This window comes from Gymnoscopelus microlampas, assembly GCF_963454915.1.
Source record: "Gymnoscopelus microlampas genome assembly, chromosome: 4".
NCBI lineage: Eukaryota > Metazoa > Chordata > Actinopteri > Myctophiformes > Myctophidae > Gymnoscopelus > Gymnoscopelus microlampas.
This window is the reverse complement of record NC_139941.1, coordinates 35,604,048-35,617,058: the sequence shown is the minus strand read 5'-3', so window position 1 is coordinate 35,617,058 and position 13,011 is coordinate 35,604,048. Positions and strand designations below refer to the sequence as shown.

At 44.6% G+C, this 13,011-nt stretch overlaps 1 protein-coding gene across 5 annotated transcripts in view; it reads left to right on the top strand.

The window, feature by feature from the left end:
* The window catches only part of kat6a (K(lysine) acetyltransferase 6A), a 48,224-nt gene that overhangs the window by 28,817 nt on the left and 6,396 nt on the right, over window positions 1-13,011 (top strand). For 3 of the 5 annotated variants that reach the window (XM_084055907.1, XM_084055904.1, XM_084055905.1), the window contains exons 8-16: window positions 434-546; window positions 1,271-1,386; window positions 2,044-2,185; window positions 4,835-4,996; window positions 6,967-7,060; window positions 9,030-9,261; window positions 9,902-10,109; window positions 10,384-11,193; window positions 12,347-12,617. In XM_084055907.1, coding sequence (XP_083912033.1) covers window positions 434-546; window positions 1,271-1,386; window positions 2,044-2,185; window positions 4,835-4,996; window positions 6,967-7,060; window positions 9,030-9,261; window positions 9,902-10,109; window positions 10,384-11,193; window positions 12,347-12,617 — 2,148 coding nt within the window. The remainder of the gene's footprint in view (window positions 1-433; window positions 547-1,270; window positions 1,387-2,043; window positions 2,186-4,834; window positions 4,997-6,966; window positions 7,061-9,029; window positions 9,262-9,901; window positions 10,110-10,383; window positions 11,194-12,346; window positions 12,618-13,011) is intronic. The other 2 variants (XM_084055908.1, XM_084055906.1) reach the window with 1 other exon arrangement.

The window sequence follows — 13,011 nt, the reverse complement described above, 5'->3', positions numbered from 1 at the left end:
AAATGTAACAGTGTTTGATTGTACTCAAATGTGTTTAACTTGGTTTAGTTTGTACTCACAGATGAGTTTTTAAGCACAGTGACACAAATAAAATGGACAACAAAACCAGGTCTTGAAAAAACATGGGACCAGGGAGCAAAGCACGGAAGTTGGCATATTGTCTGTATCAGCTGAGCACAGAGAACGTCTATCCCCTTGGCAATGTGCTAGACCCCTTGGAGATGGGATTGCTAAGGTGCTCTTAACACATCTCTTAGTTAACCAAGCCGTGCTACTCGTATGCTGAGTGCCGGTGTCCAGGATCGAACCCAGAACCTTGTAATTCAAAGGCGAGTGCTCTACCGACTGAGCTACCTGGGCAGCCTGTGAAACATATGGTATATTTTTGTCTCACATTGTGGGCCTGTGTTAAAGCCAGCTTTTCTTTCTACAGACAATCAGGAGGGCAGCGACTGGCGCGACGATGACGACAAATTGTCGGGACATGAAAGCCTGATGGAGAAAGACATTGAACTGTTCAGACACATCCAGGAGCTGGCACTACAGGTATGCGCACGTAATAAAGATTACAATAGAAAGATATGCACACCAAATATCTCCCTTTTCAAGAGGATTTTATGTAATACAATATGACGTTTTAAGCAACAAGCTATTCTTCAGACTTCTGAGGATTTGTCATCCATCTGTATATATGCACTGTAAAGTCACGTATAGTATATACAGCATCATACACATGACAGAGTGGAGGTTGTGGAAATGGTGAGCCTAAATTCCCGGGTATTTAATGTACAGGTCTGTATTTGAGTGTCTGTGTTAGAGTTGCTCATGTGATTGGGGAAAAAAATGGGGGGAGAATTTTTATCAGTGCAAGAGCCGAGGCATAATGCACATACTAGCATGTGGTGCTGGTGTGCGTCCTACCAACAGACAGACGGCCAGCAGATGCTGAGAGTTTCCCTTCAGCACAGAGCGTACGACTAATAATAACCCTGCTGGCACTATCACGCTACTGGGACGTGTGTGTGTGTCTGTGTGAGACAGAGTCAGTATGCTTGCATATTTGGTGCAGCTCTGTATGTGCGTCGTTATGTGTGTTGGGTTGGGATTTTTGTGTGTGTAAACAGGATCTACTGTTCATGGAAGGTTGTGGAGTCCTGCCAGTATTCTCCTAGTGTAATCTGTCGACCAATGCTTTACTCTTTCCACCATGAAATGAATTGGTCTTGACCCACCTTTTTCTCTGTCTCTCTCTGTCGCTTCCACCTTACAGAAGGTCGGGGTGACGGGTCCCCCAGACCCCCAGATGCGCTGTCCATCTGTTATTGAGTTTGGCAAGTTTGAGATCCAGACTTGGTACTCATCTCCATACCCACAAGAGTACAGCCGGTGAGCCCCCACACACAAGTACATGCAAACATTATATCTTTGGAAATTGGTATATTATACCAAATTCCAGGATTGGGAAATTATCCCCATGCGATGAGGCCAATGATCACTGTACTCATAGCCCAAATGAGCCTAGATACAAGCAGTAGTAGAAGTCAAAACAAAAATAGAAGGCAAAGAAAACATCAACTGAAGGTTAAACCTTTAACACAGTGTGTATCTACTTCATACAGTACATGCATATAGAGTTGATCTTGATTACATACATGTAAGGAACAATTTACATAATATGTGCATACTGTATGTATTCATGCAATAAGTACAGCAAGTATATATACTGTATGATATGTGCAAATATACAGGCTGTATCTAAAAATGAATATAGATTGCTCAGCAGATTATGTCTATGGCTGGTTCAGTTGTCTACTCTATTCCACCAGCCACTGCGCCAGGTATTTGTGTGAAATAGCATGAATTTTGGGATGTACCAGCCTGTTTAAAACGGAAGCTAGGTTACCTGTCCACTGGGAAGCTCTTTTTGGAGCGCTGGCTTCTTTTGCTGAGTTTTTCAATAACATTCCCTTCCTCCTACCCTCTGCTGTCCCCCTCTTCTATACCCTCTCCCTCTGCTTTGTCCTCTCCCTCTCTCCATCCCAGGCTCCCTAAGCTGTACCTGTGTGAGTTCTGCCTGCGCTACATGAAGAGCCGTAGCATCCTGTACCAGCACATGAGGAAGTGCTGCTGGTTCCACCCACCGGCCAACGAGATCTACAGGAAGGAAGAAGTCTCGGTGTTTGAGGTGAGACGTGGGCGGGCGCAACGGGATGGAGAGACGCACCCGCAGCAGAGGGGGCGGGAGCGGGTAGAATAGGACAGAGGTAAACAGAAAGGTGGAGGGAAGAAATTGTGTGGAGTAAAAAAAAAAAGAAAGTCAGGTGTTTAGGAATTAGACTGAATAAGAGCACACGCGTGGAAGGAAAAGAGTGCGTGATCAAAGACAGAGTAGGAGATTTTGATTTGTCATTCAATATAAAATGACACCTCAAATAATTAAAATACATCCTCAAATGGAATAAAATAATTCCTTATAACCCATTAATCTGAATAGGCCTGCTTATTTTCAATGGGGTCAAGGTTAAAGTGTACAAATAAATGGATAAGACAAGCAATTACACCACCTGGGTAAAACACTTTATCATCAATCATTTTACATAAATAAATAGGAAATCTATGCTAATATTTTATACAAGTGGAAATGTCTCTTTCATTTTTATGAATGTCTAAGGAACTCGACATTATCCTCCAATTTTGGTAAGCACAGACTGGAAGGCTCCCCCTGTCCAACATGAGATCTAGGGCCTGGTTTACTTGAATAAATCTGACCATGTTGATATGCTTCATCTGGAGCTTCTGCTTAAGGCTTCTATAGAGCCTGGAGTTCCAGGCAGGAAGTGGTTTGTCAAAGTCAGACAATGGATTAGGGCAGAACAAAGCCTTTTTAATCTGTCAAGAGTCGAGCTCTTTCCTTGTCACTACAAAACCCTTAGCCTTGCATTTAATCTCTGAATAACACTTTTAGCAATACCAACACATGAGGCAAACTGATCAAAAACTATGCCAAAGTACTTTACACAACACTTATACTTCATGTGTCCTTTGGAAGTTATGTTAAAAAATAAATAAATTGAGACCCACACAGGCTACTTTTATTTTTTCTTTTATTTTTTTAATTATCTATTGTCGACAGCCAGTCACAACATGAAGGCTTTACTCTACCAAAGTTGTTGGAGATAACAAAAAAATCACAACAGCAATTTATAGTTAGGTTGAACTTGATGATACTCTTTGGACGATAAGAGTCAGATTTTACTTTGATTGTACCTGAACAGATTCTTAAAATGTAGAAGCTTACTGACCAGGGACTTAGCTACATATGTGGAGTGATGGAAGATTTACTAAAGTATTAGAGGAGAGAAAGATAGAGGACTGAGTTAGAGGAAAGAAAGAATGTTTGAGAGTAGAAAGACAGGGCGGGCGGCAGGCAGTCAAGGCCTAGCCCACAAACCACAGGTCTGCTGCAGCCACCGCCCCTCTCGTCCACATCCTCCTCCAGAGGTGTCATTTACTCCTCCCCACCCTGAAATCAAACAGCGTGACACCCAACACAGCCCTCGTCCTCGCCTACACGCCATACACAACCGGATCGTCACAGTTACACAATACAACCTAACAATCTACCATAAGTAGCACGCCTGCGAGTACTATCACACAACTTATGCAAGTATTCTAGTACACCTTGCCACGAAACAAATTTCCCACTTGGGACAATGACATTTGAACCTTCAGCTCGATTTACTGCTGAACAGGAAGCGCCGTGGGTTAGCATTCTTAAACAATGCAGCCTGTGGGGGGAAGATAGCTTGCCTTGTGAATGAAGCATTTGAACTTGTACTTGAACCTCTCGTACAGGCACAACCATTTCAGGCCAGAGACGTACTGATCTGGTGTGTGGTGTTTTATTGTGTGGGGCTGTTCAGCAGGGGCTATCAGCGATGTGTTCAGGCCTTGGTTACTGCATCTTCTCTCTGCAGACTGTTCTCAATCAGTGCTGATGTTGAAACTGGTCCAGGAAAGCACTGGCCAGCTGCCAACCTCCATCTTTCTATTGTTCTTTCCTCTCGTCACTGTCCATAGCTGTTTTCTGTCCTTCCTCTGTATTTGTCTCTCTCTCCTCTCTTGTGTGTGCACTCGCTCTCGTGTGTGTCTCTCTCCAGAGATGTAGCTGAGATCATTGTGTTCGTCTCTCCTCTCCTTGTCTTCTCCTTGTCCCACAGCTCTAATGGCACTTTAAAGATGTCCACTTACAGATACCCTCGGGGAGCTTTGTGAAGTTTTCACTGTAGTTCATATTGATATCCTCCCAGTGTGTGCGCGCCTGCATTTTTATTTGTCTATGCAAATTTGCATTTGTAGGCCTAGATCATAGACTGTAAAAAAGAATGGACAAAGTGACGCCATTGGTTTCTACAGACCCGTTTTGAAGCCTGTTTTTCAGCTATTTCAAATCCAACATCTTTCTATATCCTGTCCGAAATGCTACCGGAAACGACTGCTATTGGCTGAAACCACAGCAAGGGCGGGTCTTCACTCGGTAGAACCGGTAGAAACCCTAGAAAAATAGTAAAATACCTTACTTTATCATTATTTTTTTGTATTATTGGGACCATAATTTACTAAACGCATATCACGATGATTTAAGAAACACTTTAAACTAGCGATTGAAAACAAAGTGTTTATGAAAAGGTTTACTAAGGTAATAAAGAAAGGGAACCCGGATGTGAGCTTCAATTCCAGCAGAGATTCTTTGCCGCCTGGCCTAGATGTTTGCGCATGCATAATTATTGTATGTACACATGCACTTACATTTGCATTCTATTTTCCCCTTCAGGTGGATGGCAATGTGAGCACAATCTACTGTCAGAACCTGTGCCTGCTGGCCAAGCTGTTCCTGGACCACAAGACACTGTACTATGATGTAGAGCCCTTCCTCTTCTACGTCCTCACCCAGAACGACAGCAAGGGCTGCCATCTTGTTGGATACTTCTCTAAGGTGCACACCGTCACAGTCCCCCTACTACACAAACACAAGAGTCATGGCATTAGCCACGACATTATGTAATGTGAGAAATAGGCTTAGATTAGATGACATAAGATAGACTGTGTCATGCAGGTAGCATGCTTATCACACAGGCACAGACCCTCTTGCAACTTATGCTTTTGAACCCGACCCCATCACAATGTCATCCCCTCTCTGTTTGATCGCTACTTTCAGTCTTCAAAGTATTGCCAATAAGGCAGTAATGACTTAAAAGGTCATCGTCAGGAAAATAACACTTTTATTGACTTGAATTGATCCCGGTGGGGAAATTGAGTTGTCACAGCAATAAGTAATAAGGTACAGATAATACAATGGAGAAATGGGGCTCAAGAAAGGAAAACTACAACAAAATGTGTTGACTGACCTGTTGTAATGAATTCTAGTGAATTGGGAGCATGTTTTCCTGATGCAGGTGCTCCCATTAGCATGAGTCCTCGCTGCCAAACGCAGCATCTAGTGAGGGTGTGTGGTAGTACACCTTGATCAACATCCAGTACTACAGACTGCCTCCTGTGTAACATGCATGCACAAGATCATTGTACACCAGGGGCCCCCTACCTTTATGTACCACAGACCAATTTGATTGTGACCAAACATCTGAGTAAAATAACCAATTAAAATGTGTTAGTTATTAACCAAGAATGTAGAGAGAAATTTACTCTCCTCATACTTGAATGATGGTGTGGACGTTGGAAATGGAAGCAACATTTTCAGTTACTTTTGTAGCTATTCAAACGTGATTTTAATCCAGAATGTCAGCAGAGATGAAGTTATCTCAAACATAAACATGCCACGGTCATTTGCAACCTCAAGGAGTTGATCTTCCTCCACAGGGACAGACAATTCCCCAGGGACATTCACAAATGGATCACGGATCCATTCCTTACACTTCGTGGGTCTTAAGTGTGTTGTAATGCTCAATCGCCATTGATAACGAAGGTTTCTGATCGCGCATCAGTGGGGACAAGGAATTCCCAGTCTCAGTTTCTCTCATGTGAAATATGCCCCTGTTTTACTCGCCATACCCACAGTTCCAGTTTGGCTTTAACGGCAGCCGCTTTATCTGCCAACTTGACTTCAGCTGCCATTCTCCCCTAAAGTGAAAGACTGAGTTCGCTGATCAGGTTTAATATGCCGCACAGGTTGGCGAGTTTTGAAACCCATTCATCGTCATTGAAATGCGCTGCCAGTTTGGTGACTTTTTTTTTCTGAACGAAATCTCTACAGCGGTTCACGTATCTAAAACATTGACTTCAGCGTCTAAGAGTAGGAGTTTGTGCTCTTCATCCATTTCCTCGCAAAGCTACTCAAACTGACACGAGTTAAGGACATGTGCTTCTTTGTTGTTGATCATTTCAATAACATCATTCAGTACGCTGTTAAGTTCAGGTGACATTTTTTGGCTTGCCAGCATTTCTTTGTGAATGACACAGTGCGTAATTCAGTTTCAGGTTCAACCTGTTTAACCGTTTAGTGAAACCAGACAGCTGTCGAGTCATGGTAGCTGCCCCATCCGTGCATAGGCCAACACAGAATGACCAGGCAGGCAACACACTCTGAACACTGCTCACGCAGATGGCAGTAGGAAATGATGAACTCGCCTGAACTTGTGGCACTTGAACATTACACACAACACTGTGCAAGACTAGGGAGAACAAAATATAATTTATCGTTTCCATACTGAATGTGCAGTGGAACATTACCATGCCATGTAGCTGTGTTTAAAGTCCTATGATCTATGCCACACTTCAATGCTAAATACTTCTTTGTGTGTGTGTGTGTGTGTGTGTGTGTGTGTGTGTGTGTCTCTCTCTCTCTTTGTCTGCCTGTGTACGTGCCTATCTGTTGGTTTCTGTGTAACATGTATGCGTGTCTCGCTCTGTTTGGTGTGTCTCCCCGTGTGCGTGTCTTCCCCTCTTCAGGAGAAGCACTGTCAACAGAAGTACAACGTGTCCTGCATCATGATTCTTCCCCAGTACCAGCGCAGGGGCTACGGACGCTTCCTCATCGACTTCAGTAAGGCCTGCAGCCTTCCTCAAAGCTCAGATAGATACACACTGCATACACACAAAAAGAGATGGACACACCCATACAACACACTCATGCCGTCATACACACAGAGTGATGTGCAATTGCACACAGACAGACATGCTTACGGAGTCATGCCTGTTTAATTTTGATTCCTCTACTGCAGAGTAGTTGGGTTGTTGCCTTTGGCATTCCACTCGATAGCAAGGGATCGAAGTACACGTGGCCTTTCAGATTGAAACCTGCCTGTATTGAACACTCTCTATGCCTGGCTTGATTCCTGAATGAATTAAGTGAATGAAACACACTGACACACATTTCCTGTGCTTTGGAGAGCAGTTGTGCTTGTTGCTAGCTTTAAAGTGTTTAAACGGTGCTGATTGGCTCTGAGACACCTATTTACTTTTTGGGAAACATGACAGGACAATGTTCTCACATTTCTCTTATCCGACGAGACTTGCATAATGAGTGAGCAAGTGGGTGCGCTGTGCTTTGCCCAAGGACACTGCCAAAAGACACATGGTTGTCGATAGATGAAAATTGGATGTTGTGGGCTGTTGTGGGCAGTCTCAGTTGCACTAAAATTCCCCCATCAGCAACCATTGCAAACTTGGCAATAGGAACTGAAGGGAGGCCTGGTAAAAAAAATAATTATGAGAATCTTTTCTGAACTGTGTAATCAATGCCCGGGTTAAGATACTGCCCTAGTAGAATACTAGAAATGCATTGTTACGGATCCATGTTCACATGCTTAAAAGATTCACTGGTTCTGAAAGAAGACCTGTTTGAACATGTTTCTTTGTTGGATAAAGGCATATTTCAGTATGCAATAGAATTCATTATGTTCAGTTTGGGGCGCCAATAGCCGAGTGGTTAAGCCACGTACCACATAGACTCTGATTCCAGCTTACTCTGATCCCGGATTCGATTCCAGAGCCCTGCGGACCTTTGCTATATGTCACTCTCTGACTCTCACCCAGTTTCCTGTCTCGTATCAAATCTATCTATCAAAGGCAAGAAAAGCCAGAAGTTAAAAAAGAAAGTGAAACAACACTGTGCTTCCTTCGCTCTGTACAATTTGTCATTAAGAATGGTGATATCCAGTACATTGTTTTCAATGCAAAAATCAATAACTTACAGAAGGGTGTAATTTTGTTTTTAATTCAGCCATGTAGTGTAGTCCAACATTAAACCCTACCACCTATAGAATTCAATGTGACCAGTGACCATCCACTCTGGATGGTCACTGGTCGCTCTGGCGCCGGAAGAGAATTTCCCATTCATTTACTCAATACAGGTTTCAGAAAATCCTTATAGAGTATACGCCTGGAATCAAGCCATTGACCTGGTGAATCATGACCATTTAAAACATTTGATCCGGTTCATAAAAATAATTGGGAAATTACCGTAGACACATTTTAAGAATGAACTACTCATCCCATAAACCATTGTACATGCATTTCCAATGCTTCCAATCAAATGATCATTTAGCCTGCTTGTTTTTAACTTTAACCATTGTGATTATTATAGTGTTTATAGTAATAGTGTGCTAAAATATTGTAATTGACTTTTAGGGATTTTCAGCGACAATGTACAATTGTGTCTCTGAGCTATGTAATCTAGTGTAGCATAAATTCACGTGACATTCGTGGGGGCAGTAACATTTCCATGGTAACAGAAGCTTCACCAATCATTGCTGCTACATTTTAGGATTGTGTGTAGTAAATGTGATTACATACAGACATGTGGCTTCTACCGGAGCCTATAGCATCGTTTTACGACCACGTCGCTCGTGGTAAGTCTACATTCGATTGTTACGACATGGCTGATAATTCAATTCTCTATGCAGAAAATGAATGGGATTTTTACTTCCGGCACCACACTGTTGAGCTCATTATCTTCATCACACTTTTTGAGTCAAAGGAGCGCTGGATGTAACCTCCCAACCTCCCTGCAGGCTATCTGCTGTCAAAGCGTGAGGGCCAGCCGGGCTCCCCGGAGAAGCCCCTGTCTGACCTGGGCCGTCTGTCCTACATGGCCTACTGGCGCAGCGTTGTCCTGGAGTGCCTCCACCATGTCCGTGACCGACAGCTCACCATCCGCCACCTCAGCAAGCTGACGGGGATCTGCCCCCAGGATATCACCGCTACGCTGCACCAGCTCACCATGTTGGAGCAGCGAGGAGACAGGTTAGAGACGAGAGACTACACACAGTTTAACATACTGAACTCGGCATGCTGGAGCAGCATGGTAATACAGTTATCTGTACACACCTAAGAACCAGCGGTGGAAAAAGTACTCACACTTTTTACTTAAGTACAAGTATCAATACTGCAATGTAGAATATACAAGTAAAAGTCCAGAATTCAAAATGTACTTGAGTAAAAGTACAAAAGTATTGGTATCAAAATGTACTTAAAGTACCAAAAGTAGAAAATACTCATGCAGAATGTCCTGTTTCACCAGTTTTCAAATGTATAAAATTCTTTTGAAAATAGCATATTTACAAGCTCACAATGCGTCTCATTGCGACGCATTGTGAGCTTGTAGATCGGCCATTTTCAAATAGCCAAAGTTTAAATAGGGCTGAAATGGTTAATATATGTTTTGTAGCAATAATCAAAATCTACGAAGTAACTAGTAACTAAAGTTTTCAAATAATTGTAGTGGAGTAAAAGTACAATATTTGTCTCTGAGATGTAGTGGAGTAAAAGTTAAAGTACCTAAAATTGTACTTGAGTACATGTACTTAGTTACTTTGCACCACTGCTAAGAACACGCATGCCAACACAGACTTTATTCCTGACTTCCCTCCCTGGTCTTCTCCAGGTTGGTACTGGTGCGGAGAGAGAAGCTGGTGGCCAACCACATGGCACGTCTCCAGGCCAGGCCCAGAGAGCTAGATGTAGACCCTGAATGTCTCCGCTGGACGCCAGTCGTTGTCACAAACACTGTGGTCTCTGACGCTGACGCAGATGACGACGACGACGATGAAGAGGACGACGAGCCAGAGGAAAACAACCGCAAGGAGGTGAATGTGAGTTTTTGTTGACATGCTGCTTGGTTTTCATGGAGGTGGCCGATCGTGTTCCGTTTCTCACTACCGTCTTGTTTGTTTCTCTTTCTGTTTATCTACTTATACAGTGGCTCCTCGGTCTGCATTCATAAAATAAAAACGATGGCACTGAGGAGGTTTTTGTATTTGTTGTAGCTCTCGCATATCAGAGCTTTGACTGATTTCAGGCCTCCTTTCTCCTAGATTTGCAATTGATTTTGTTAATTTTTTTTGTGTAATGTTTATGTGTAAACAGATCAAACCCAGCCACAAGGTCTCGCCCCTCTCCTGGCACTTGCCCCAAGAAAGGAGGAGGAAGGAAGAGGAAGAAGAGCATGACGAGGAGGAGGAAGAGGAGGAGGAGGAGGAAGAAGAGGAGGAGGAGGAAAGAAAGTGCTTCCCAGGCTTCCCTACTAGTCAGAGTTCCCCGGTGACCACCTCCCTTGCCGTCGCCCGTTGCCCTGCTCCACCCACCCCCGCCCAGGAGCCCTCACGCCCTCCTCCTCCTGCCAATGGAGAGCGCCGGCCGCGGGGCCGACCGCCCAAAAACTGGCCCTGGGGAAAGGTGAAGGACGGACCACGGGTGGGGCGGCCGCCCAAGATCCGGCCACCTGAGGTGGAGGAAGAGGAGGAGGAAGAGGAGGAGGAGGAGGTGAGCCACGATGGGAGCAACACAACACAACACTTCTCTACTAGCCCACCGTCCCTATTCTCCCTGGACCGACGGGCTGACTCTGCCTCCAGCGTGCGGCCAGCGGACATGGCAAGACACCCGGCCGTCACACCTCCACGCCGTGGTCGACCCCCCAGGAAAAAGAGAATTCCTCCTAAGCCCAGACTGAGAGAGGGCCAAGTGGAGGGACTGTCCCAGCTAGCCCTAGGGGCCAGGCTCAGCGAGCAACAGCTTCAGCCTGTCAGAAAGAGCTGCTTCAGTGAGAGCAGCGGATCCGAAGAGGATGATGATGATGATGACGATGATGATGAGGAGGACGACAATGAGAACGAGGAGAGAAGAGCATGTTCCCCACCCATCCTCACCAAACCCGCCATGGGGCTAAAATGCAAGGTGAGCAGTCTGATGTACATACTGGTGTTCATTCAGTTAAGTGGTCCAATAATAGAATATCTAGGAGAGAATAGTGATTAATGGAAGAGATTATTTTTTTTAAAAGTCACCGGATTCAGAGCGGCCCCTCATACAACTGTCTGAATTGTAGATCAAAGTTGACTCACTTGTGGTTTATATCTTTTCTCCATTTCTCCAAATTCAACATGTTCTCAATTTCTTATGAATTAATACTTGCTAGCTATTTGAAACTATTTGTGCTATTACCAGTTCTGAACTGGTGATAGCACAAATAGTCAGGGGTGCACATAACTTTTTAGGTCTAGTACTCAGAAGAGCACCTGGAGATGTGACTTGGTGCGCAACAAATAAATGGTCCCGTCCTGTTTTGTCAACGGGGGGGGGGGGTGGAGTCAGCACGGTACCCACCGGACAGTTTTGTCAACGGGGGGGTGGGGGGGCTGCTGCGCGGAAAAAAAAGACGCTCTGCTTCCAAATTCCGCCGATTTTCGCCGTTTTTTTTTCCTCTCACACCGTTTGGTGAAGCCCCCAAGGTTGGTGCCCTGTGCTGCGCTGCTTTTATCCGCCAGATTGGGACGTTCACGGCATATTTTGCACCATCACGGTGCGTTCATCATCGGTGACAGTGCCGCAGCGAGGCGATGCGAGACACTCATACAATCACGTGCAGCATGCGTCCTCTCCCCCTCCGCCTAATGGCTGTGTATGGGGCCGACGCATGCTTCAGCGTGATTGTGTGAGTGTGGTTTCAGGAAGTAAATTCCTAGCCTCGATCTCCAGGCTTTTATTTTTTTGTTTTGCTAAAAAATAAAAGCTTGGAAATTCCTGTCCCAGCTGTTGGTACGCAAAAGCGCCTCGCGTCGTCTGATGTGGTGCGCATTTTTTATTTTGGGTGCGCATGCGCACCTGCGCACCAGTTATGTGCACCCCTGCAAATAGTTTCAAATAGTGATTCTTCTTCTGGTGAAGAAGAGATGACGAAGACACAGCAAGAGACTACCTTGACCCCACTTAAGTTGTACTTAGCAGCAACCCGTTGGGAATATGTGTAACTGAGTGTAAGCATCAAGTAGTGTGTTACTGTAAAAGAAAATCAATGCTCAGATGACTTTACCTTTGTTTCCCCCACCAGAAGCCCCTGAGGAAGCGTCGTATCCGCCAGCGGAGCCACCCTCACAGCAGTGTAGTGACCGAGACCATCTCTGAGACAACTGAGGTCCTGGACGAACCCTTTGTTGACTCGGATTCAGAGCGGCCCATGCCCCGCCTGGAGGAGGAAACTCCCCTTGGGCACCACCACCACCCTCTGCGACGCTATCCCCCAGCCCGCTCTGCCATGAGGCTGTCTGATCCGGGACCAAAAAGGGGCCGACGCTCTAACCTCACTGAGTCAGAGGACGACGGTGAGTTGAGATATTTTTGGGGGTTATTAGAAACTATAAGAAAAATAAAACTGGCACATCCACTGGACGGCAGGTGCAGGTCCAACAGTCGATCAAGGCAGAATAAGAAATAGAAGTCCGCACACTGAGACTTTGCAAAGCTCCCAATCAAGGCTTTATTGATTATTAATGGTTATTGGAAACTACACTTTAAAGAAGAGCTGAAATAAAATAAAAAAATCACCCTTCTAGAGCATATCTGTGATCATGATGAGGACATAGTTAACAGTAGATGCCAAGAAAATGAAAATGAAAAGAATCCCATTTTCCAGTCTTAATTACTTCCTAACCACTATGCTAACCACTCCAGAATATGCAAATATCTTTAACATTAAAGTATAACTGGCGTCGTCGC